The sequence below is a fragment of the Amia ocellicauda genome, chromosome 3 (genome assembly GCF_036373705.1).
Source record: "Amia ocellicauda isolate fAmiCal2 chromosome 3, fAmiCal2.hap1, whole genome shotgun sequence".
NCBI lineage: Eukaryota > Metazoa > Chordata > Actinopteri > Amiiformes > Amiidae > Amia > Amia ocellicauda.
The window spans coordinates 47502471-47527507 of NC_089852.1; the positions used below are offsets into that span (position 1 = coordinate 47502471).

The following is a 25037-nucleotide window of genomic DNA, read 5'->3' on the forward strand; positions in this document are numbered from 1 at the left end:
CTGCACAGCTGATCTTGCAGGGGCCTTATGTATTAGACATTAATTAACAGAGGAAGAAAAGGGTCTCATTTTGGCAGAAGATGAATTTGTACCAGGCAGACTCTCTTTCGGGGGGAGTCGGATCTCTTTGACACAAGATACAGGATAGCTGTGTGTTCTTACATTGAATAGTAATACTATGGGGGAGAGAGAGAGAAAAAGAAAAAGCGCTGGGTGTTGAACAGTGGCAGAGTTTCCCTCTTAAGCTGCACTAAGTAAAATTGTACTTTTACAGCACTAATAACACTGTCAAGAGCTGATAGCTCTCCTGTAAGAATACAGAAATCCTGAAAACTGCACCCTTGGAGGAAATAAAAAAAGAAGACTTTTGTAAAAATCCTCTGCTTGATGAAATGTATATTATGTATTTAGGCATATAGTAATGTATACATAGAAACCTATTAAGTATTGATTATCTAGTTAGGTACCCAGATGGCCCCACAGTGGAGAACCAAGTATTAATGTTCATGCAAGCAGCTATGGTTTTTGATCAACTTTTCTCAAAGAACTCACTCACTGACATGTTAATTTTATTTAATTCAATAAGGTCCAGGGTAGTGAGGGCACAGAGGAGCTTTGTTGATATTTTTTTATGTTTTTATTTTAAGAAACATAATTTATGGAGAGTTGTTTTGAATGCTTCAAATGTCATCTGATGAAAGGGCTTTCTTGGAAAAATGGAAAGCTCAATTGTATCTGTTCTAAATCGTGTAATAACATTGATTACTACACAATTGAAATTCTTTGCTTAGTCAAAATCATCCGCCATCCTTCATAAAGTATGCAAAATAAGGGAGTGCAGTGTAATACAGGTCAAAAGGTTGTGAGTATGTTATATAACAGAATACTGCAATATATCAAACCAAGTACACAATCTAATCTACTTAAATGAACTACACTGATAAAACTGGTTGTGTGCCTAAGCATGCATCGTCAAGCCTAATTAAGTTATTTAACAACATCTTGTGGTTCGGTGAGTTGAAATGTAATGGTTTCCGAAGCAGAAATAAAACAGTGCTCCCTACAGTACAAATATAGTTGTAATTATGGTTCCTTCATAACATGGGCCGGATTTAGCTCTTTATCACCTGGAAGCCGAGACACAATTTGAATTGATGGGAGCTTAAATTGAACAAGGTGGTCTTTAGTGTTCTGAAGCCAACAGTCCTCTTCTTAAGTAGATAAAAGCGATGGATTGGTATGATAATGACTTCCCTCAATGCTGCTGAAACCGCTAGGAAATCCACCATCCAGAATTAACCACAATTTATCCAGGAGGACGACACAAACCACTTTGTACTTACTGAGAGCGTTGGCATACTTTTGTCTATTCATTTGGAAACATCTTGGGGAGGCCTTCATCCAGCAGTGGATCAATATAGGCTGATGTTGATGTTTATATATATATATATATATATATATATATATATATATATATATATATATATACACTCACCTAAAGGATTATTAGGAACACCATACTAATACTGTGTTTGACCCCCTTTCGCCTTAATTCTACGTGGCATTGATTCAACAAGGTGCTGAAAGCATTCTTTAGAAGTGGTGGCCCATATTGATAGGATAGCATCTTGCAGTTGATGGAGATTTGTGGGATGCACATCCAGGGCACGAAGCTCCCGTTCCACCACATCCCAAAGATGCTCTATTGGGTTGAGATCTGGTGACTGTGGGGGCCAGTTTAGTACAGTGAACTCATTGTCATGTTCAAGAAACCAATTTGAAATGATTCGACCTTTGTGACATGGTGCATTATCCTGCTGGAAGTAGCCATCAGAGGATGGGTACATGGTGGTCATAAAGGGATGGACATGGTCAGAAACAATGCTCAGGTAGGCCGTGGCATTTAAACGATGCCCAATTGGCACTAAGGGGCCTAAAGTGTGCCAAGAAAACATCCCCCACACCATTACACCACCACCACCAGCCTGCACAGTGGTAACAAGGCATGATGGATCCATGTTCTCATTCTGTTTACGCCAAATTCTGACTCTACCATCTGAATGTCTCAACAGAAATCGAGACTCATCAGTCCAGGCAACATTTTTCCAGTCTTCAACTGTCCAATTTTGGTGAGCTTGTGCAAATTGTAGCCTCTTTTTCCTATTTGTAGTGGAGATGAGTGGTACCCGGTGGGGTCTTCTGCTGTTGTAGCCCATCCGCCTCAAGGTTGTACGTGTTGTGGCTTCACAAATGCTTTGCTGCATACCTCGGTTGTAACGAGTGGTTATTTCAGTCAAAGTTGCTCTTCTATCAGCTTGAATCAGTCGGCCCATTCTCCTCTGACCTCTAACATCAACAAGGCATTTTCGCCCACAGGACTGCCGCATACTGGATGTTTTTCCCTTTTCACACCATTCTTTGTAAACCCTAGAAATGGTTGTGCGTGAAAATCCCAGTAACTGAGCAGATTGTGAAATACTCAGACCGGCCCGTCTGGCACCAACAACCATGCCACGCTCAAAATTGCTTAAATCACCTTTCTTTCCCATTCAGACATTCAGTTTGGAGTTCAGGAGATTGTCTTGACCAGGACCACACCCCTAAATGCATTGAAGCAACTGCCATGTGATTGGTTGGTTAGATAATTGCATTAATGAGAAATTGAACAGGTGTTCCTAATAATCCTTTAGGTGAGTGTATATATATATATATATATATATAAAGAGATGAACTGAGCTGTTAAAATTACTTTTATTTTACTCTGATGCATTTTAAGTCCTGTTCTCTTGCTTGCATCTGAGAGTTCTTGAAATTGAAGTTGCAGGTCTTCAGATGTTTTTGTTCAGATAAACTACTACTACTACTACTACTATAATTACTTTTTCTTCCTGGTCCAAAGTCTTGAATACTTCTTCTAGAGTTGCCATGAAGAGTTTTGCAAAGATTGTGTCTACTTGACATACTCCTTCACAAATCTGATCTTGTCAGTGTCATGGTGTAGTCGGATATTTTTAATAAGAGGTATATAGAAATAAAAATAATAATAATAATAATAATAATAATAATATAGGTTTCATAGAGTTCTGATGACTGATGTATATATTGAATCAGGTGCTTTCTTAGTTGTCAACAAAGTCCAGGCACAGAGGAAGCTCATACTCTGTGCATCTTTCCAATACTTCTTGTACAACTTGTATAAGATCCATTGTGTTATATCCTGCTTGTTCTCTTGGTTGCACGAACTCCAGTTTGTTTTGAATACGATGTATTAATATCTTTGTAAATACATTGTGTAGGATGGGCAATAGACTTGTGGGCCTATAGTTCTTTAGATCTTTCTCGTGAAGGAGAATGACAGTTGCATTTTTCTGGTATTTGTTTATTTCTGAGATTTGTTTTCCAGAATCTTCTGCATTTCATCTTCAGCTTCTTTTAGGATCTCCGCTGTGATTGTCTCATCTTCAGGTGTTTTTCCATAAAGAGGTTGTTGTTAAACTTTATTACCTTCAATAATATGTTTCCTTATGTTTTTCCATAGCTCAACGTAATTCATGTTTGAGGTCTTGACTGTATTTTAATTATCGTCTTTTCTTCCTAAGTTCTCTTGTTTCTTGAGAGATCGTTTTATCTTCTTGTGCTGTGTTGAGTCTTATGCTTGTTATCGCAATTTCTCTCTTCAAGACAAAGCCGAAAAAAAATATATATATATTGACCTGGAGAAGTGCTGATATACTAAATAATATACAGTCATACCGTGTTTATACGTGTGTAATTCCATCCTTGAAAACTATTGTGTGACATCTTGTTCCACAGACCTAAAAAAGTTCCTTTTCAACACCCAAAGTTCTCCAGATAGCACGATACCTAAAGATGAAAATCACTGAAATTCTGTTTGAATTATGAATGAAATTAGCCTAAAGTTGTTAAATAAATTACAAATAAACAATCTCTTGTGATATGCAAATAAAAACCGGGGCTGACAGTTTTCTTTCATGAGCTTATCATAGTGTTAGAAAATGTATTTTACAATAAATATTAGCAGTGCTAACAATAAATAATGCACAGTTATGAAAAAGACAATTAAGAGAAAATTAAATATGTAATAGACAAAAACAAACAACCCAATAATTAGAGGAGATCACAGAGGAGAAAAGGTTGATACAAAAAGTATTAATTTTGAAAAAAACTTGTCTGTGCAGGTGTTTTTTGGTCTAATTTGTGATGTACATCTTGCACAAACGGAATATGATCGTCTGCTTTCGAGCTTCCTTAATTTCTGTCTCTTAAAACTTGTATATTGTTAGCTTGTATAGCGAGGGATTACTGTATATAAATTGGATGTTGTTTATTACTGCTTAGCTTAGCTTTTTTGTTTCCTTCCTTGTACCTTAGTACGATAGTCGTAGGTGAGGCAGTTGTTAGTTTGGGGAACACACATGGCAGAATTCTGGAGTTGTGAGCTACAATCAAGCAGGCCATTTTATATTACACACAAGCATAACTGACGTTTATAGTGATTTTATTACAAATTAGCAGCCATTAAATTAGCCCTGGGAGTACTATAGTGGATTAAGATTCCATTGGTTTCCTGATTAATAATCTTTTGTAGTCATCATTGACTTATAAAGATAGCTTCAAACCCATAATAAATTAGCTGCACTATGACAGACACACTTTAAAACTCTGCTCGTTTACACCAGGCTGAAGAAATCAGCCAGGTTTACTTTCCTTCTCATAAAACCAGTGGAAAATGTCTCCGTAACGAATAAAGGGGGGAAAGCTAATAAAAAAGCATCCTCTTTCTCTCTGAAAGTATGAGTAGCATAGATACAAACCCTCACTAATACGCATGAAATGCATCCTGTGACATAAATTTTATTGACAAACTTGGCTGGACATTTCAAGCAGTGATTTGCACTGTGTGTGTGTAATGCATATTCATCCATTTATCACATTGGTCTTGCCAGAATACCAGAGCAGTGTGATGTTGCCAGTGTATGACTGGATCTTAAATGTATAGTGACACTGATTATGCAAATCTGAATCGTATTTTCCCCAATACCTGTATTAGGAAGCAGCTACTTTATTAAAGTTGAGATATAGGATTCTTTTTAGAAAAAGAAATAAATATATTTCACATAAATCTCAAGGAAATTTAAATTTGATAGTATTTGTTGCCGCGGCTGTCACATGTGCAAAAGTCAGATGAAATCTGTCCTTTGATATTCTGTAATACTTTTCCTTAAATCTGGCAAGAACCTAAAAAGCCTTACAGCTCAGGCTAAAATATTTATTTTCAGATATTTATTTATTTTCAATAAATCAGGATTAACTTGTTCTAACTTATTGGGAATATTATTATTAATATTATTACATATTGAACAGTATTAAAGTTGATTTATTTTATACAGTATTTATTTATTTATTTATTTTATTTTGGGTTTGTGATATTACCATTGTCATAAATGTACCAGTGAATATAATGCTCTTTGAAGAAAGCTTTGCCATTAGTGCCTTCATTTTCCTGGTTATAATTATCCAATAACATGTTAACATGGATCCTCAAAAATAACGAAAGGATGTTGTGTTTCAGAGATGGTTTAGTATTCAGAACACAAAATGTGCTTCCAGGCTGAAGCGATTTTTAAAGTTGAATTCTATCACAGCCATAAAAAAGAAAAAAAAAAACTGTTATATATTATTTATACCTATTACAAAATCCAGTTTCTCTATAAAAAAATAACATTGACTTTCAAACAGCCCATCACCACTTTATGCATTCATACATTAATTTATTGCATGATTTATTTATTTAATTATGTGTTTATCTTATTGCCTTTTTTCTGTTTCACACTAGAGGTGTACCATTAATTACATATCATGGACATTTTTTTTTTTATATGAATAGGTTTTGGAAAACGAACAAGTAAGAGTGCACAGAGATGGCAGCAAGCATTCATTTTTCTCCTTCCCACAAGCTTAAGCACATTTAGCTTAAATGGCTTTGGAAGCGGTAGATATATGTATATGCCTAGTGTAATGGAAATGAGATTAATATTTTAAAGGCAAGCTAAAGGTTGACACAAGAAAAATTGAGTTAGTTTGCAAAAAATAAATTTGTTTCTTCATGTGAAAATTGAGGTCAGGAGGGCAGAGCTTGCCTTGGCTGTAGATGAATTAAAAGAATCGAATAATGTAGACATAATGCACCAGTGAATAAGTTAATGATAGGGTCTTGCCCGGGAAACGGTCATCTTTGACTTACCTTGTCATTACTCGAGCCCAGGTGCCCAAACATTAGTCTGGGCTCCATTGTTGCTTCAGTCAGTCATTTTGTTGGCATTTAAAAAAATGTTTGGGTGCACTGCCCTATTTCTTTTACTCTTCCATAGATGTGTGGCATGCCCCAATCAGTAATAACTAGTATCCTTGTTTTAGGTACAAATATAACAATACTCATATCTTAAGTGTACATGCTGACTGAGTTTTGTTTGTTTGCTTATTTATTTATGTTTTCATTTTGAATGTTATATTGTTTAACATACTTAAATAAAGTGAGAATGTTGGTAGTTGCTTTTTTTCTCTTCCCTTTAATGCATTATTTATCATTTCATCATGTTACTTTTTCCCCAGCTCACTCTTCTCAGTCAATTCATTTTCCTGTATTGTTCTCCCCTGTGTATTGCTGTTACTACTAACAAAGTTAACCTTTTATGGGAGCATAAAATATGTATATGTGTAATTACAAAATATATACTTTTTTTATGAATAACGCAGTCATATTTAGGTATGTGTGTGGGGGAGGGGATCAGATTTTAGTATGTGGAGGAAGAGTTGTCCATATCCTGCTGAAAGAACTCCAGACCAGTTTTTTTTATATTTACACTTTGACAAAATTACACTAGTGTTCCTCGCACGTCCAGTTTGCCAACTTTTGCCTTTAGTGTTCCCATCAAGTTTTCAAACAGCCGATATGGAAGCCTATTAACCAAAGCTTATGTGTAACACAGTGGAGGTGTAATCATGGCAGGTTCTATCTCCCTTAACATCCCCTTATAAACATATCAGTCATGCTGGCTTCAGCTGGGCTGGAATCATGTTAGTGCCCTATTTCAGGGGAAATTTGACATGGACAGGGATTGCCCACATTTAAAATGGTTAAAAACTGCACATAAAAAGCTTTCCTTTTTTTTTAACGCTCTTCTGTCAGTTTCTTTTTCCATAATGCAATATATGGTTTTCAGAAATGGTTTAATTTATTTATTGAGTTAGTTAGTTGTATAATCACTGGCTTCAGTGTGCGATACGTTTGATTTCAGCAGCACTAAAGACATGCATCGCAGTGGCTCAGTCAAAACATGGGCATCACCTGCGACCGGTTTTTTAATCACATTTGTCACAATATTTTCCACATCTGATGTTTTCCAGGCACAATCAAGCCTGACCCTGTCATGTCTATCTCCTTCTTTGGTGGATAGGAGAAGGGGTGGGGTGAGGGGGACAACAAAACAAAACACAACAAGAAGAAAAAAAAAAAAAAAAAACACCAAATGACATTATCACCATGTGGGATGGTTGTAATTTCGAACAGCATGAAGCACATGTGCCAGTGGTTCCTTTTAATTACTTGCGCGCGAAATCTCTGACGCAACTGAAACAAAAGGCATTGCAGCCATCTTTTCCCTTTCTTCTCCCTGGCCAATCGTGACAGACCTGAAGAAACGTGCCCGTTATATTTCTGCTGGTGTGATTAGATTGGGGCTGAAGTCTCCAGCTGGCAGCCTTGTCTGTGACTGGAGGCGGCTGTCCCCTGCGCTTGTCACCGCCTGACATTCCTGACAGGATGGGGACGGCTTCACCAGACAGGTTCATTAAATGGCATTTTTTACAGCTGGGCTTCAAAAAATGAGGGCTGTGCTTTGTCAAAGACCAGGGTCTAAAGGGGCCCCTGGTTGTTGATTTAAACCAAAGCTTTGTTGTTTTGACAAATTTTTTGATCTGGGCTGTTTTATAAACTGACACGTGTTTTTTTAATTTATTTATTTATTATTAATATTATTATATATATCTTTTACGCCCTTTGGCCTGAACTTTGTCTGTGCTGCCATGTTACAGCCTGCAAAACGGAAACGGATTACACCGGCATAGAAGGTTAAGTTAAATTAAATCTTTGTTCCTTGGAGCAAATGAGAAAATCATATGTAGACGTTTAGTTTTGTTTGAATTGTTTTATTATTGTTAAGCACAAACAGTTATATTAGGAAGACCGAACATTTTCAATCAGAGAATTGTTTTTAATTATGGATGGTATAGCCTTTATACACTGGTTCAGTCTGAAGCAGAGGTTTATATATATTTTTTTTTTTTTCCCACAGAAAAAAAAAAGTTGTTTAACATCCACAATAAAAAAAAAAGTCTTAAATGTCATAAAAGCACAAGCATTGTAGGGTCGCGCTCTGTGTGCTCCAGTCTGCACGGTATCCTAATGATTTCTTCTGTAACACCGCTTTCAAAGCAGGACTCTGAAAATGCCATTTTGGCTTTTTATTAAAAGATACTCTCTCTGAAAAGCCAAAGGTAAAATTGCAAGCCTGTTCATGTTTCTTAGATTCTTTTTGTAAAGATATATTTTATAACAAAAACACGTATGATACTGGAGAGGAAAGTGACATTCAACTTTATAAAACTATATTTAAACACATCCAGGTAAAGATGGGAAGCTTGTTAAAAACTGAAGAGGAATTCAGATTTTGGTGATATTTGAAATCCTTTTTTGTCCTTTTTTTATTCTGGTGGCTCTTGGCCCCCACATACTTTGATGTCATTTTAGATAACTAGGTAACTTACCCTTCTTATAAATAACACAACACATATGTATTATGTACATTACATGCAGTTAACTGTCAGGACAAACTATATGAGCAGAAGAATAACTTGTTGAATATACAGTACATGATTTGACATTCATTCTACTTGTAATGGCCTCCACACCATATGATAACCTTAAACTGACCACAATAAATTCTACTAAATCTCTGGACTGCTCCTCAAAACAGTCCTTCAGAAATAATAAGGCTTGTTTTTGTTGTCCGTAAATGCAAATAATCTGTGTTTTATTAGTAAAAGAGAGAACTATTTTCCCTTGGGTCTGTGCAGGTATTTTTTTGTTTATGGCAGCTTGCTTTCACTGCTCTGAAGTCGTCTTCACAGATCATTCTGGCAGTAAAACCCTCCGCTTCCCGATGTGCTGGAGCTCCTCGCACGGCACTTCCCTGGCGTTTAGCTCTGCCGCGCGTTGAGCCCGCTTCCTCGGTGCGCTTGTCTCTATGACAACTGTTTGAATCTGGATGCATAACTGTCAAGCGGGGCATTACACAGAGAAAAGTGCTCCTGATAGCACCATACCACAGATAGAGCATTTCAACATAATCCAATTTTAATTGAGCTCCAGAGACTTTGATGTGCTGCGGAAGGTCGGGAAAGAGCTATTCCAGGGAGAAATTAAACCAGCCCAGCCATCCTGTGCTACTACAGACTGTCACCATTTTAAATGAGCATTAGCATCAGACTTAACCTTCCCTCCGTGGAACATCTCACTTCACATTTCAGCGTTTTTCTCCTCTCTCCCTTCCCCACATGAATGTTGAGGGACTTTCATCCTCTTTTTCTTTCTTTTCCTTTCTTATTTCGAACACCTCCTTGATTAAGTTTGAAAAGCATGAACCTGACCTGGGAGTCACATGACTCTCACCACCGGTCCTGTCTGAACCCTTCAAAGGGTAAAGACCGAAGAAGAGAGAGGGATTATTTTCACATGTCAGTTAAACCCACTCGATTTGCCTCTCAAACCTCTCAAGTTGGAAAGGTGCGTCTATGTAACAGTCCTCACTTCAGAGAGAGGGGGGGTGGAAAAGGGAATACTATTATTTATTTTTGCTGTCAGGGACCTCAAGGTTGTGTAACCCTCCGTGGGGAAGGCCCCCGCTGAGCCGGAGCGGTTGTGAGAGAGCCAGGAAAAGAGGAGAGCCTCGAAAGCGTTTTGAACACAGCACGGGCACAAGCTTCTCTCTTTGGCCATTGTTTCCGTAACACAATCAAGACATACGACCGCCACGGTCGTCTATTTCTTGGAGACATTTAAGCAAAGTTGTAGATGTTTTTTCCGAGGGTTGTCGACCCCTTATCGCAGTCCTGGAGCCCCTGGGAATGGAATGATTAATTTCCCCGTCTCCTATTATTCCAAACGGGGAGTTCAAAAATGAAGCAATTATTCAGAATCTTTCCATTTTTATTGTTTTTGGTTTTGTTCTGTTTTTTCAATCCCTATGTGGTTTTGCTGTTCCTCGTCTTGATCAGAAAATACAGAACACAGAATATATCTGGTACTCACTATATTCCTATCTACAGATGAAAGTTTTTTTTTCTTGCTATCACTGACATATATGGTGGAATAACCAGTTACACTATTTCTCTGCATGTAGTGATGGAAAAACCGACCTGAGAGTGTGAATGTATAGATGCTTATTTTCTGAGCCTCGCCACCAACCACAGCCAGCAGAAAGCAACCCTGCTGGCTTCTGTTGTGTAATCAATATATGTGTATTGCTAACTCTGTTTCTCTTTTCACTGGGGGTAAACCAAAAATGTTCCAAACAATATGCCAGATAATTAGATCACAGTCATAAAAAACAAACCTCAAATTGAGGTAGGGCTGTTGATAGAACATAGAACCCTGCAACAACTCTTCTTGTTCTTCCCCAATGACTTCTCCAATACCTCCTCAATAAAGGTGTCTGTCTGTCTGTCCATCTGTCCAGGGGGATAATTGATTGATTGGCCAAGCATACAGCATTTCGCTACATTCCCCTGTTGGCCAATCAGCCTCCCGAGACCAGCACATCTGAATTTTGATTTTTGTTCCCACCGTTTTTAAGCTTGTTGAAATGGCTGCCTGAACACTGTCCCCTTACTGTTTATCCTGTTCAGGTTTTGGCATATTCAGAAGGCCTCCATGGAAAATGGATGTTCAGCGAGATCAGGGCGGTGTTCTCCAGGCGCTACCTGCTCCAGAACACTGCTTTGGAAGTGTTTATGGCCAACAGAAGTAAGCCCCTCTCTTTTTTTTTTTTTTTTTTTCCTCTTTGCCTCACCAAAGTCTGTTTTTCTATTTTTACTTGTCGCATTACATCATGAATGTTTCATCGTTTTGGTTTTCTGTTTCTGTTTTTTTTCCCACAGCTTCTGTTATGTTCAACTTCCCTGACCAGGCCACCGTGAAGAAAGTGGTCTACAGTTTACCCCGCGTTGGAGTTGGTACTAGCTATGGCTTGCCACAAGCAAGGTAGGCTGTTTCTGCGTCAATCTTTTTTTTTTTCTCAGTTTTTAATTATTTTTCATCTGCAGAAAAATGTCAGGTTAGTATTTTTACAACTAAACAAAATGTACTCTTTGTTTTGTGAGTACCCTGTTCTAGCTGCTCTTCTTGCATGTTTCTGTGCCTCGTCTGCAGCACATACAGTAACAATCCCCCAGTATATGTCACTGGTGTGTGTGTGCTGGTATTGACCCTGTTTGAACTGACATTATTTCAGCTCTGAAGCCTCTATACCTCACTTTTGGTGTTGGTTTATGTATTTACAGTAAAGGCTGAAGCCCCAGTCTTTTTTTATATTATATATATTTTAGAAATTAATTTATATTTTGACAATTGATTTACTTTTAAATAACAATCTGGGAGTTTCTGAGCTACAAAATACAGATGGATTATTTTCAGTGTTGCTATCAGGGACCTCTACTTTAGTATATGCTATAAAAGATGTCCAGTGGCTACTTTAGTGGTTTTCAGTGTGGTTTCTTGCATATCAGTAAAGGACGAGGAAAAACACCTGGAGTATAAATCATGTTTTGGACAAACATCTGAATCGGAAAAGTTCAGTGAGAGTTTGACTTCAGTAGAGATATCACAGATCTGTTAACCAAAACAGTCACAATGTGGCCACAAGTTTATAAATCATTCATGCTTGCATAAGCCAAAACCACAGCATCCCAAGCAGGGTGGCGGGGATCTGGAGCACAGGGCGCCGGGCAGGAATGACCCCAGGCAAAGCCTCATGGGGCACCCAAGCACATCCAGCAGGAAAACTGTGCCCAGCCTACCTACTAGTGTGTTTTTGTGAAGTAGGAGGAAAGCTGAGTATCTCAGGGAAGCCCACGCAGACAAGGGGAGAGCATGCCAACCCCGTGCGCCCAGAGACCCCGAGGCCCGATGTGTACCCAGGATGTGTAAGCCGCACTGCCACCACCCTGCCCGTTTATAAATCATATCAGCTGATATTGTTTTGATGTGATGGTGCTGGATTTTTATTCAAAGTTTATTTAACTTTATTGGTCAGGATGCAAAAAATTGCATGTGATTATAACAAAAAACCTGCTTGATTTCAGAGCTTTAGGCCATAAACCTTTTTTTTTTTAATACTATTTTCATTCCAAATATAGCATGCAAAACTAGGATGTTTGGAGGATCAAAGCAAACTCTGAATGGCAGAAATTTTAAATTGTATATTCTTCCCTTACCCTGCCAGTTTGTGTGTGTGTGCCTGAGAGAGAGAGAGAGAGAGAGAGAGAGAGAGAGAGAGAGAGAGAGAGAGATGGAAATGTAGGACAGGAAAGACTTCTCTTGTAATCCTTTTAGATGGTGTAGGAGGACCCTGGAGCTGGTAGAGAGCACTTCAAAATAACACCTTTAAACCCAAGCTCGCCACCCTTTCTGAAGGAGTGGGAGTGCCAGACTGAGTTTACACAAACATAAATACAGCCAGCAGCCTGAGATTGTAGTTTCGGAGGCATCTCTTTGTCTTTGCTTTTGCTGTCTGTTATTTTGTTATGCACCACTCTAAAGCCACTCAAGAAATGAACTTGTGCATTTGTGTTACAAAGAAAACTGCTTCTCTATGTTGTTTTAGGAGGGATGTGAAATGTTTTATTCCTTTTTTAATATACCCCAGGATTTCGTTTTTTAAAATACAATATGAAACTGAAATACAAACTGTTCACTGAAAATTAAAAGGTGCAACATGTCAGTTTCCCCTTAGAAGCAAACAAATTAATGTATGATTTTTTATATTTCTTGTATTTACATAGTCTTTTTTTGCAAATGATCATTAAAAGATCATGTCCCTAGCACGGCTAATAGTTTGCCATGGGTCTGTTACCCTGCTTTTTGTTTCTGCAGTGAAATAGCACTGTGACTGCTGTATGGGTTTTCATGTAAACTTAGTCATCCAAACATGTATGTGTGTGCGTTGTTCTGTACAGACGTGTTGTGTGTACAAGGTGTTCTGTAAATTTAAGCTTTATTAGAAATCAGCAATCCACTCATTAGACACTAATGGAATGTGTGCCATCAATGATATTGTCCCAGAGGGATTCTGGGTAGAAGGGTATCTCATGTTTCTTAAAATGTGAAAGATGTATACATTGTCTTTTCTCTGCCTGCACTGAAAAGGTTACTGTCAAAGATTCCCGAAACTGTCCTGCTTTGTGAAGGTGCTAATCAGTCCCCGTGGTTTTCCAGGCGAATCTCCCTGGCTACCCCTCGGCAGCTCTTCAAGTCATCCAACATGACACAGCGCTGGCAGAGACGGGAGATCTCCAACTTTGAGTACTTGATGTTCCTCAACACTATTGCAGGTGAGGCTCGCTTTCTTTTTTTTTTTTTTTCTTTCTTTTTTTTTACTTTCTAATCCCTCGCTAATGGGTTTATGTTTGTCATGGCCTTCACTGCAGCGCCTTGATAGCTTACGTTTATCCCACTGGGACTCCGGCTCTGGTGCTATGATGGATTCTGAAGCGTTCACATTAAATTTTATCAGGAGAGGCATAACCTGTCACCCAGCCTGCAGATTCATTTATTGTTTCTGGGGTCGTTTCCCAAGCTCTCCTTTTCTGCCATTTCCTCCGCTGACAGCTTTGTCTGAAACAGAAGCTTTATTAGAGTCAACAAACCATTTTCCTGGAGTGTCTGGAAATAATAATGGGGAAAATGTAATTTTGCTGCTTTGTCGTTTAAGACAACTGCAACTAGACAGGAGAACAACAGCTTCCTACCTAGTAGGGATATTGTCTTACTTGTGGCACATTGAGATTGCAGAGTCCTCTTTCTGTTCAGACCAATTACAAGCTGATTGAAATTACATATGCAACGAACACCTCTTCTGTTATGAAACGCCGTTTAAGACATGGGCAGGCTTTCACCATTTCCAAGGTGCTTTGTCTTTGTCACCGCGTGCCTTTTTGTGCTTCAGAATTCCTTTCCGATTTAAATTTGGTTGCATCAGTTTTATTCAAGCGTAGTGTAATCCGGGCACGTTTTAACTGGTCCCTCTATTACAAATATAGATTTTTTTCCCCCCTGCTCTTCAGAAGTAAGTAAAGTTAATCCACTCTTTATTTTGCAGAGCTGTTGAAAAGCAATTATAAAACTGCAATTGAATTAACATTCAAGTCAAAGGTTTTTTCGCAACCGATTAAAAAAAAAAAAAAAAAATTTGAAAAAATCCCAGTTGGTGAGTTAACTGTTAAAGTTATGCTGCTCTAAATTATGCACTTTCTTCTCATTCTTGATTGTCTTCGGTTATGCTTTCAAACAAAAGGCTTCAAAGGTGCTGCAATAATTAATGAATTAAGTACAGTGGGGGGTGGGGGCTTTAAAGTGTTTGTGGGGTTATTAGGTCTCTCAGAAAATCCTGTCTTCTGTTGTGTCATTGGTCTGAACTGTGATGACTGAAGAAGTAGAAGCCTTCTCGCGTGCTGTTCCGCTCGGCGAGGTGTGATTCTTTCGCTGCATAATTATACGTATTTATATTTAGCTGCAGCATGTGTTAGTGATATTATTGTCATCTAATTAGATTTCAAGCAGACTGCTAACATGTAGAAAATTCATTAAAAATTCCTCCTAATGACCTAGAGATGACACAAACTTCTGAGCAGTGCTGGTCGGGAGACAGGCGGGGAAGATCAGACTTAAAGAGTGTTAATGTGAAGGCAGCGATGCTCTAATTAAACAATATTTCACTGTTATTAACATCTCCTGCAACCGAGAGCAGATTTAACTTCTGTCAGGTCTCTCCGAACTCCACTGCAGCTCTTCGGTGCCGTGCTGAAGTCGACGTTATTAACCTGTTTAATTAAGCTTGGTTTGCATTCCAATCTCGCTCTCATTATTTTGCAGGCAACACCTTTTCCTAAGCATGGCGATGGTGCGGCAAAACGTATTTACTGAACGGCCCAGGCCGAGCTCTGAAAGGCACAGTGGGAGTCAATTGTTAGTCTCTCTCTCAAACACACACACATACACACACACACACACAGCTACACAACCCCTAAGTTAAGGGTTTACATCCCTAGTGGGTAAGGATCCAGGCACTTTTCCTATTTCCACAAAATAAATTAAAAGTTTGCATAGGTTCCTAGGATGTGGGTGTTAAATGAAAACCGAACACAGAGTGAAGGAATGTGGAGAAATGTAACAAAACAAAAAAAACCTGAATAGATCCAGCTTTGTATTAAAATAATGTCGCAGTGTGAGCAGACATATGGATTTCATCACAGAACAGACGTTTCATGATGTCAGGCATGCAGGATCTACACGCTTTTCACATCCTGGAAAGCTACAGATCCAACTCAGCCGATAGGATGTCATTGTCCCAGAAAACAGTACGGTTCTTGGAGAGCTTTGCGGATCCACCACACAGTCCTATGAAAACACACATGCCCTCCACACATTTAGTAAAGATTCACAAGGGGGGGAAACAAAAAAACATCAGTTTTTAATATCTTTACAGTCACTAGCTTATATGATATGCACTTGTAACTCCATAGATCTGGAAGTAATTACATTTTTTTTTATCTTGATATAAGATGTTCCTTGCCTGGTATTTAACCCTACATACAGTAAGTTGCACACTATCATTATTTTAAGTGTTGTATTAAGCAAATTCAACTTAAATAGAATTATTATTATGATTAATAATAATAATAATAATAATGAAAATAATAATATTAAAAACAATACATAAAGATTGCATAACTGATCTGGCTAGAGGATGATGAACAAAATTATTACCCATCTTCTACCCGGAATCAACTTATTTATTGAATTCCATTATTAAGGTCTAACGCTATACCTGTATTCAGTATCTCTTCACTTCACAAGTCTTTGGTTCAGTGAGAGACTTTTAGAAATTGTATAAGTCTGCCATAGAAAGGGCAGGTCTGTGGGATAACCCCCATAACAAAGAGTCAAAATACATCAAATAAAATCAAGCTGAAATGCTTCCAGATCATGAGGATGGGATTCCTGCCCTGTAGTTACATGGAAAACTCTTTACTTGCATCCAACTGGTTTCAGCAGCAGTCTACACATACAGGCTACCAAAACAAACATATGAGAAATAAGCATCTGTAAATGCTGAACACTTCCCACAAAGTGTTTCGTATTAACAGCCCTTCAGTGTCAGTGAATGCTCTGATCTTTCCTGGCTTACAAAAGTGGTGCGTGAGTCGGGCCCTGCAGCTGCCTGTATCGCCCAGTAAGGGTGCTGTGCAGGGACATACTGAACTGTGGTGCAGGAACTGTAAGCCTTGGAAGGGAAAAGAGCTTGCAGAGATTTGGCAGGCAGGAGGGCAGCTCAGGAAATACCAGCCACACTTCAGCACTTGGCCTCTGTCAAAATGATGGAGGGCCTCTAGAAGATAAAGTACTTCAACTGTATCTCTTTTGGTAACTGCTTTGGTCAGACCTTGTCTTTCATCTTCATGTGAGTGAGTGGCACTCCAGCGCCCTAACATGGGTTGTATTTCATTTGTGTAATGGTATTGAAATGCATAATCGCTGCATCACAATGAGTATGCTTAGAGGTGTGATTTCATATCTTACAAATGATTGTAATTATTCCGATGGTTATGGGATGTGTAGTTTGACCTTTCCCTCTTGTTACCGCCACTCTTAGGCTGCATGAAGGTTAGTGATCCTACCAAAGACAGTTTTGAAGACTAGTAGCACTCGATTGGATACAGTGAAATCAAAAACCTATTCAGGATTGCCATTGCTACTCTAGTGATCAAAGAAATCAACATTTATGTTCAGCTACATTATGCGTACTAGATACAATACAAAACAATACAGCTGTGTAAGGGATTGTATAGGTCTTTGCTGTACAACATCTCCTTGTGTTGTGTGTGTAATCTCATAAGACACCCCTTCTGGAATTTCAGAGCAAAAGTCATACTGTCTCAATGGTCTATTCTCCTTTTACTTCCCAATAAAACCAGCTAGTTTGTATAAGCAAATTGTGCATCTTAGCAGCAATCACTTCCTGTGATGTCACCAAAGGGTGAATGTTTTATCTGAGTGTTAATTCTCGGTGCTGTGGATTTGAGATGCTGGCTGTTTTCTCTCTGAAATCAATGGCCAAAAACTGATCTGTAATGCAGTGAAACTTTGTCCACGTCACCAAAAAAGGAAATGTGCACTTCATCTTCATCTGACTTTGAGCATTTAGCAAAAGAAAGAAAAAAAAACTTGTGAAAGTATTTTTTTGCTAAAGAAATGGTTTTAATTTGAAGTGTTCCTTTTCTCCCTATTCACAGACATCATAAAGGCTTTTGGTTTCTATTAATCCTTCTGCATAGAGGTTTAAAAGGCTTAATTAACGTTTTATTATATACAATCAACTATCAATATCACAGCCACTGATGTATCATGTGGTCAAAGAGAAATTGCTTAGAAGTGATGTGAGACACTGACATGATATTTGGAGAGGGTGATTTCCCCTAATTTATAGCCTTGTTTTGTTATGGCTATATTTCTGATGACAGGATCTGCCATCTGAAACATATCTTGAAAAAAAAAAAAAGCACCATCTGGAGGCTTTCAGATCGGATTGCCTCACCGTGGTCACTGTCATGAAAACTGGTACAAATTTCCTTAGTTACCAGCACACACTCTCCAATCAAGAGCAGGGCCTACTTCCACCATGTGTAGCACTGCAGTCAAAGTGAATGAATCCGGGGGGGTGCTTTAAAAATAATTCAGCTCTCTTTGATGAACCACAGTGATTGTGTATGCCTCTGCCCTGAGAATGAAACGATTACGCAGCATGAAGCAACCCTCGTTCTGAAGTTGTTGCCCTGTTAAAGTCATTACAGTATAGAGGGAGGGGAGAGAGAGAGAGAGTACAATACATGCATAAACACTACTATTATAATGATCATTCTTCAGTTATTTAGCCGATGCCTTTGTCCAAAGAGTGACTCCTTCCAAAAAGGAACTTGTCAAAAGCTACATTATGCAGCACTTACTTATTCTAACTTGCTTTGACAAAAAATGCTAAATACAATCCAACATTATGCAATCTGTTTTGCAATGTATAAAATATGACGCAAGAATCTACAGCAAATTCCATGGAGGAATTTTATAGATGAACACACTCTATACTTTTCTGTACTTCTCTTTAAAGTGTGCTCATGCTTTTTCTTTCTCTTTCAAGAAAAGTTTAATTTATGAAGCAAACTGGGTCCTTGGAATTACCCCACTTCCTGAGGGGTTAAAGGCAATGCAGTGACTTTACGCTTTGCACCCCGTTGAGGCAAATGTCAGAGACTGTGTTTTTATCGTTTCTAGATTTAGTGCCCTTCTACTTCCTAAAGTCCTGTAAAGAAGCGGTGCCAAGAAAACTCTTACAAAAAGTTGCTTACTGCTGCTGCTGCTGCTTTGGGGGTGTAGGAATGCAGTTTCTGTTGTAACATAAGCCCACTATTTGATACCCTGTGAATCTTTGTTTTTTCCCTCACGGTTCTGCCTTTGTTCCCTCAGGGAGGACGTACAATGATTTGAACCAGTACCCTGTCTTTCCATGGGTCCTCACCAACTACGAATCGGAGGAACTGGACCTCACTCTCCCAGGCAACTTCAGGGATCTCTCAAAGGTAGCATGTCCCGTCTCTCAACACCCCCGCAGGCCAGGCAGGAGCAGACTGCCGCTGTGGCAGTGGGGATTTCCTTATTGAGTGCCCAAATGTAAAAGAATACCAGCTTAAAGGGGACTAATGCAGACATTATGTGTGGCGTACTTTATCTGCAGGCCGCGTGTGAATAAATGAAAGCTGTTTTGTTGAGTCGGAAACGTTTGGCTGCCGTTTTCCTCGGCCGCTCTACGACTTTCACGCCTGACCTCAACAGATCTCAGAAGCCACACGCGCTTCGGACAGATCAGCCCTTGACTGGGAGACCATCTTGGGAAGAAATGGTTCCTGCTGGAAGTGGTGCCATGTTAGTCTATTTCGCTGGTTACCCCACTCCACTTAGCGTTGACCTTAGTTCAGGTATCTGGGAATGTAAGTTTCAAATGCTTGCACCACAGAAACTGGGAATAAGCAACCCTTCTTGTTAACCACAGGATTTACCCTCTTCAGCACTGTCACGTATTTAATTGCCCGTTTCTGTGGTCTACTGTTGTGGTCATAGAATCTAGAAAACCAGCCACAGTCATAAACCTGTTGAGTTGATGAGGTTGACATCAACAGTGCAAAGAGTGATCCATCGGTGTGCCAGCTATAGAGAGCATGCCACTTTTAGACCACATTGTTTTGTATCTGGGGTAGTTTGCAATTATGAAATGTTATTGGCACGAGCAAGGGGAAAATCCACATTTCATCCACATGGAAAAATGACATTGCTAATATATGGGCCACTTAGTGCATAGACGCGTTTACGCATCGTATTGTCTTGTTCTAAGAGTTGCCATGCTCAAATACAGCTCTGTTCTTTTGAAGTATCCTCACAAGCCCCTTCAAAATACTCGGATCACACTTGATTTGGTTAGCTGTCGCCTCCCTCCAGCCAAACACATATTTACTGTTCTGTAACAGATATATCAAAAGGTAGCAATACTGTAACAGTATGACATATATACATCTATTCTTTTTTTTCCAAGTTATTTGCAAAATATACCTGTTTTATTTAAGATAATAAACAAAACAGAAGCATCCAGCTCAGCTGTCTTGATTATTAATGTTTTGTACATTTAGTCTCAAAATGGTCTATAATTCCTTTCTAGGTCTCCTCAAATGTTATCCAGATAGGGTACATTCCCCTCCCCATTGCATTACCTTAATCCCCTAAATAGGCAAACTGAACTTGGATGGAAAGATATAGATAATAAATTGTCCTTCCCAGGAATCTACTGGCCATTAAAACTCAACAGGCCCAATGCCCTAGAGAGGCATAGATGGCCAGGGGATATCGTACAGCTGGGATTCCAAGGATGCCGCCGCCAGGGCACAATCGTGGTTTCGCTAAATACTTATAAATCATCTGTGCCTAAAATAACCTGTTTAGTTTCATGGTAAGGCTGCTCAGGGCTGCTAATCTGTCTGCCATGTTTTTATTTTTTCTGCGTCCTCAAGCATCTGAAATGTTGGTGAGACTCATTCGACTGCGTCTCGGGGGTCACTGACCCGAAAAGGAATTGCGTTCATCTGATTTGTCGTCTGATGTGCACTTCAGACCTCGATGAGATAGGAATAGAGATCACAACTCGCTTTGTGGCCCAGTTTCTTCATTTTGGGAGAAACACTCACTCGGGTTACCTTCTTATCTCCAGGGAGCATTGCTAGGAATATGGAGATGTACGATTGTTTCTCCTGTGTTTCAAGCTTCCTCAGTGCATTTGATTTTGTGAAAGGGATATTTGTGGAGATGATCTCATTGTAGATGCATACATTTTTGTTTCTTAATGATATATACACACATTTATACACATGAATAGGCTTTCAAGAAAAATACAGTTCTCATAAGATCTCAGATAAGATTGCAGGGCAAAATTCAAAGGAGGCTTCTTTTTTTTTAAGAATTAAAGCAGAGCGTGGCAAATAATTTAACTTACGCAAAACACATTTATTCGGACAAGCAAGAAGTGAGATGCTCTTTAAATACATATAATGTTGTTTTGTTTTTTCTCCAGTGTGAGGATAAAGACCCCAAAATTACAGGAAAGATATACAATGGGAAAAACATTAATGGCAGCAAATTGGAATAAAACGCCATAGCTACCTGAAGGATATTCACAATATGAGCCAACAAAGCCTCACAAAAGAAGCTGCATGAATTGTAATGATGCAGCGGCTCTCTTTGAACACACACTTAAGTGGAAGTGATGAGGTCTGAGGTTGTGTATGAAACAATAGGCTTCTGTAGCTAAACAACGGAAAATAATCCACTCTTCTGTGTATTTATTCATTAGATGCTTGTGGCAAATTCTCTTGTTGACCAGAATGTCACTTCATCAAAAGAACAATGTTCTGTGCCATTGATTTGTCATTTACTCTCCCTGCTCTGCCAGGCTCTAAGTAGCACCCCCCTGCTGAGCCCGAGACAGAGACTGCGGATGTACAGACGCACCGTGGGGGGTCTCTCTTTGCTATATTGTCATTCCCCGGTTTTGATCAGAAATGCCTTCGACCCAAATCACATTGAAAAAGAACTTTGTATTATTCAGAGAAATTGATTTTTTTGGTTTGTTTGTTTTTACCACTCCACAAGAAACACACGTCGAGTTAGTTTTTCTCTAAATTAATGAGAGGGTTATAGAAGATGTAATAATAAAAAATAAAAATAAAAAACTTAAGAGGGAAAGCAAGAACTAATCTTAGGCTTTTTAAATATTCATTAAATGTGGGGGTTTATTTCACAAAATGATTTTTATCGAAAATTACAGCAATAGTACAAAAGTAAGAAATGTTGCTCTTTTCTATTTTTTGTGCCCTACCTGGAGAAACTAGAATCAAAAGAAATGCAGGTGTCGGTGGAGCATTCAAACAAAATGCCCAATCGCAACCCTCCAGTAGCTTTAGTCTTCAGAGTCTGGGCATTGTATATGATGTATTGTAATATATGCCTGGTACAGTGCGGTGCAGTGTTTACAGCTCTCACCACCTTCATTAGCATGAGTTCAAAGTCTCCCATCTCCTGACAGTTGTCCTTGAAACCCTGGGGCTCTACCTCAAAGTTCAGAGCTAATAGACCACGAAGAGCCGCTGCCCCTACACCTACTGACAATGTTCGCTTTGCTTTGGCTAAATTACGGGTTTCTCCAGCACCGCTCATCTCCCGTGTGTATATTATTAACTGCGATAAACAAGAAAAGGAGGAGAGAGAGAAAGGGCTGAAATGCACAGTACCTAATCGTGTCAGACGGCGTGGTTAGACCACAGTAACAGTTATGTCAGCTTTACACATCCCATTCAGCTAGCAGGCTCAGTCCTGAAGGCTGTCAAGCAAGGGCTGGACTCAATGATTTCAAAATTGGATGTAATGAAATAAAGGAAGGATCGTTCCGTTTTGGAATGACAAGTCTACAGAGAAATGAGGAAGAGGTGGTTTGGGGTCAGTAACTTTAGTCCAGTTTTCTATCAATCTCATTTTGGGAGTACACCAATCTATTCATAATATCATATACTTAAAATGCTGTTTCATATATTTTAAATGTCATTTTTTTGTATTATCTATTACCAAAATGGGTCAAAAAGAGACAATGATAGATGATTATTCATAATAATGCTTTTTATTTTGATAAAATATCCATCTTTGCTGGCACAAATTTTGAATTAGGCTTCCTTGCTGGCTTAGTGTCTGTGTTCAGCACTTGTTTAAGCTGTGCCGCCCGCAGAGGTTGTATTTAGTTTTTGTACCTTTGGTGTACATCTGGGAAAATATTCACAGTTGCATTTCTACATTCCTGTCCTGCCACCCTTACCTTGCATTTGTCAGTTGAAATCTGCACACAGCAGTCATGCTTTCTCATTACAACATCCCATTCATACTCCAGTGACTAAAGCTGCAGTCAGCTTGTAGAGGATACTCAAGAGATTTATAAAGGCTGTGAACTCTTTACATGACAACTCATAAGATGACCTATACCCCTACAGAAGCACATATAATTGGCACAGTTAAAATTTGCAACTTTCATTTTGCAATTGCAATCATTGGAATTGCACTTACAAACATGGACATTTGATTTCACAGGATTTAAAGCATCGAGAACAATCTCTGACCTCACTCAAAGCTGGTATCATTCTTAGATCAGTCTAGATTAGTCTTGCTACATGACAGGCTAGTGGGATCCTGACGCTGGATATTTTAAGGAGCATCACAGACCGAGTTCAGAAGTTGGCTGTTGAGCAGGAAATGACTCAAAAGTCAATAATCATTCCCTCTGTCCTGCAGCTTCTTTCTCCCCAGCAACATTGTTCTAAAGCATTCAGGTGTGAAAAAAGATATGCATCTTAATATTTTTAAACACCCACACACCTGTAATTATTACCCTGAGTTGGAACTTAGTGAAGTGTGAGAAATTTAACACAAACACACCCATTTACCAAAGGTTAACCACCCTTTTTTTAATTTGCAAAGATAAAATCGCACGACACTCAAATCTATATATTTTTTTAACAATTACTTCCGATTGGCATGTCATATGAAGAATAGGAGGTTCAGTTGCCTCGGGCTCTTACTTGGATTAATGTAGTAGAGCACATTGAAGTTTTAACACTAAAGTTAAGGCAAAACAAATTAAATTATTTGTCAGATCTATCTCATCCTAAGTTCATCTGTGGGTGTCTGACAGGAAATTATATGCATGTACGTCAAAACCTCTCTCAGAATGTGTAAGTCATCTAAAAATTATTAAGACCTTTGCAGCTTCTGTTCTCCAAACGTACCATTGTATGTTAGTGATACAACACTTTATCTTATACATCACTTTATTAACCACTCTGTACCAGGAGTATGCCAAGGTTGCTGACTTTACTGATGTACAGCAGTAAACCATAAGGTCAAGAGAACATAGTGAGTTTGTTCATACAAAGATGTTCCATTGGCGTTCTTGCCTTTTCAGACTGCTGTGCCTTTTTGTTTTTTCCTTCTTTCACTTATGTTATTAATATAGCCACCTCATGCTGCTTGTCTGTCACACAAATTACAGTGCGACACACTTCTGAGAAAAAAATAATAAGAGGGAAACATTCAGTTTTGGAATGACATATGGACTGGGATTCCGGAAGGATGTGGTGGTTAATGGGTGAAAACCGTAATCCGATGTCTTATCCTGGTTTTGGGACTTTCCCATTAATAATATCTTATAGTAACTAATTGTATTCATAATGCGATATTAACTGTATTTTTAGTTTACAAATATGGGTCTGTTTTACCAATTATACATAAGGGGCAGAAGTTAAAATGAGCTGAGCTGCTAAAGAGCCATAAAATCTCGGTTTTATGATGAGCTTTTCAAAGAACCTCAATAAGACGGCTTCAGAGATCGTCTGCTTTGTTTTGACTTTGAGAAGCTTGATTAAATTAGATTGAAGCGCTGTGCCGCTCGTCTGCAAGCGAAGCGAGTGAAAAACAAGCACCGCTCATCCTGACAATGCGTAGTTGTAATGTCCCATAATGTCATTTCATTTACATTTCAAGAGAAAATGTAATCTGCGCGTCACCAGGGGAGGTAGCCTGCATATCACAAAACAAACAAGTTCATTCCTCCTTCCTGCGTTTTTCGAAATTGTTTGTAATTTTGACTGCAAACTGAATAAGCAAGAAAAGTACTGTCTCAAGTTTGCAGCCAGCTTAAAAGAACATACAAAAATGGTAGAAGACATTTCTTTCACATACTCAACCACATGTTAAGTAGCTTAGCGGTACAACTACTTTGTTTTTTAGGTAATAGCAAACAATGTAAACAAGCACACTTTCTAAAATCATTTTCCATAATTTACTGCTCTTAATCACAGAATCTGCAACTTTTCCTCTGTGGAAACATTTTTGTAACAGTTTCAACACACTCTAAATCTTCTCTCCACCCTCTGCCCTCTCAAGAACAGCACGCTGATGTGTTGCATAAATATTTTTAAACAAGAATGGCTAATGTCTATTGATGAGTTTACAAAGACATAGCTGTTTGTGTCTGTAAATACATATC

General features: G+C 38.7%; 1 protein-coding gene across 1 annotated transcript in view; it reads left to right on the top strand.

The window, feature by feature from the left end:
• Positions 1-25037, top strand: part of nbeaa (neurobeachin a) — a 320946-nt gene that overhangs the window by 253854 nt on the left and 42055 nt on the right. Inside the window, exons 41-44 of the mRNA XM_066699758.1 lie at positions 10987-11104; positions 11239-11341; positions 13574-13689; positions 18875-18987. Coding sequence (XP_066555855.1) covers positions 10987-11104; positions 11239-11341; positions 13574-13689; positions 18875-18987 — 450 coding nt within the window. The remainder of the gene's footprint in view (positions 1-10986; positions 11105-11238; positions 11342-13573; positions 13690-18874; positions 18988-25037) is intronic.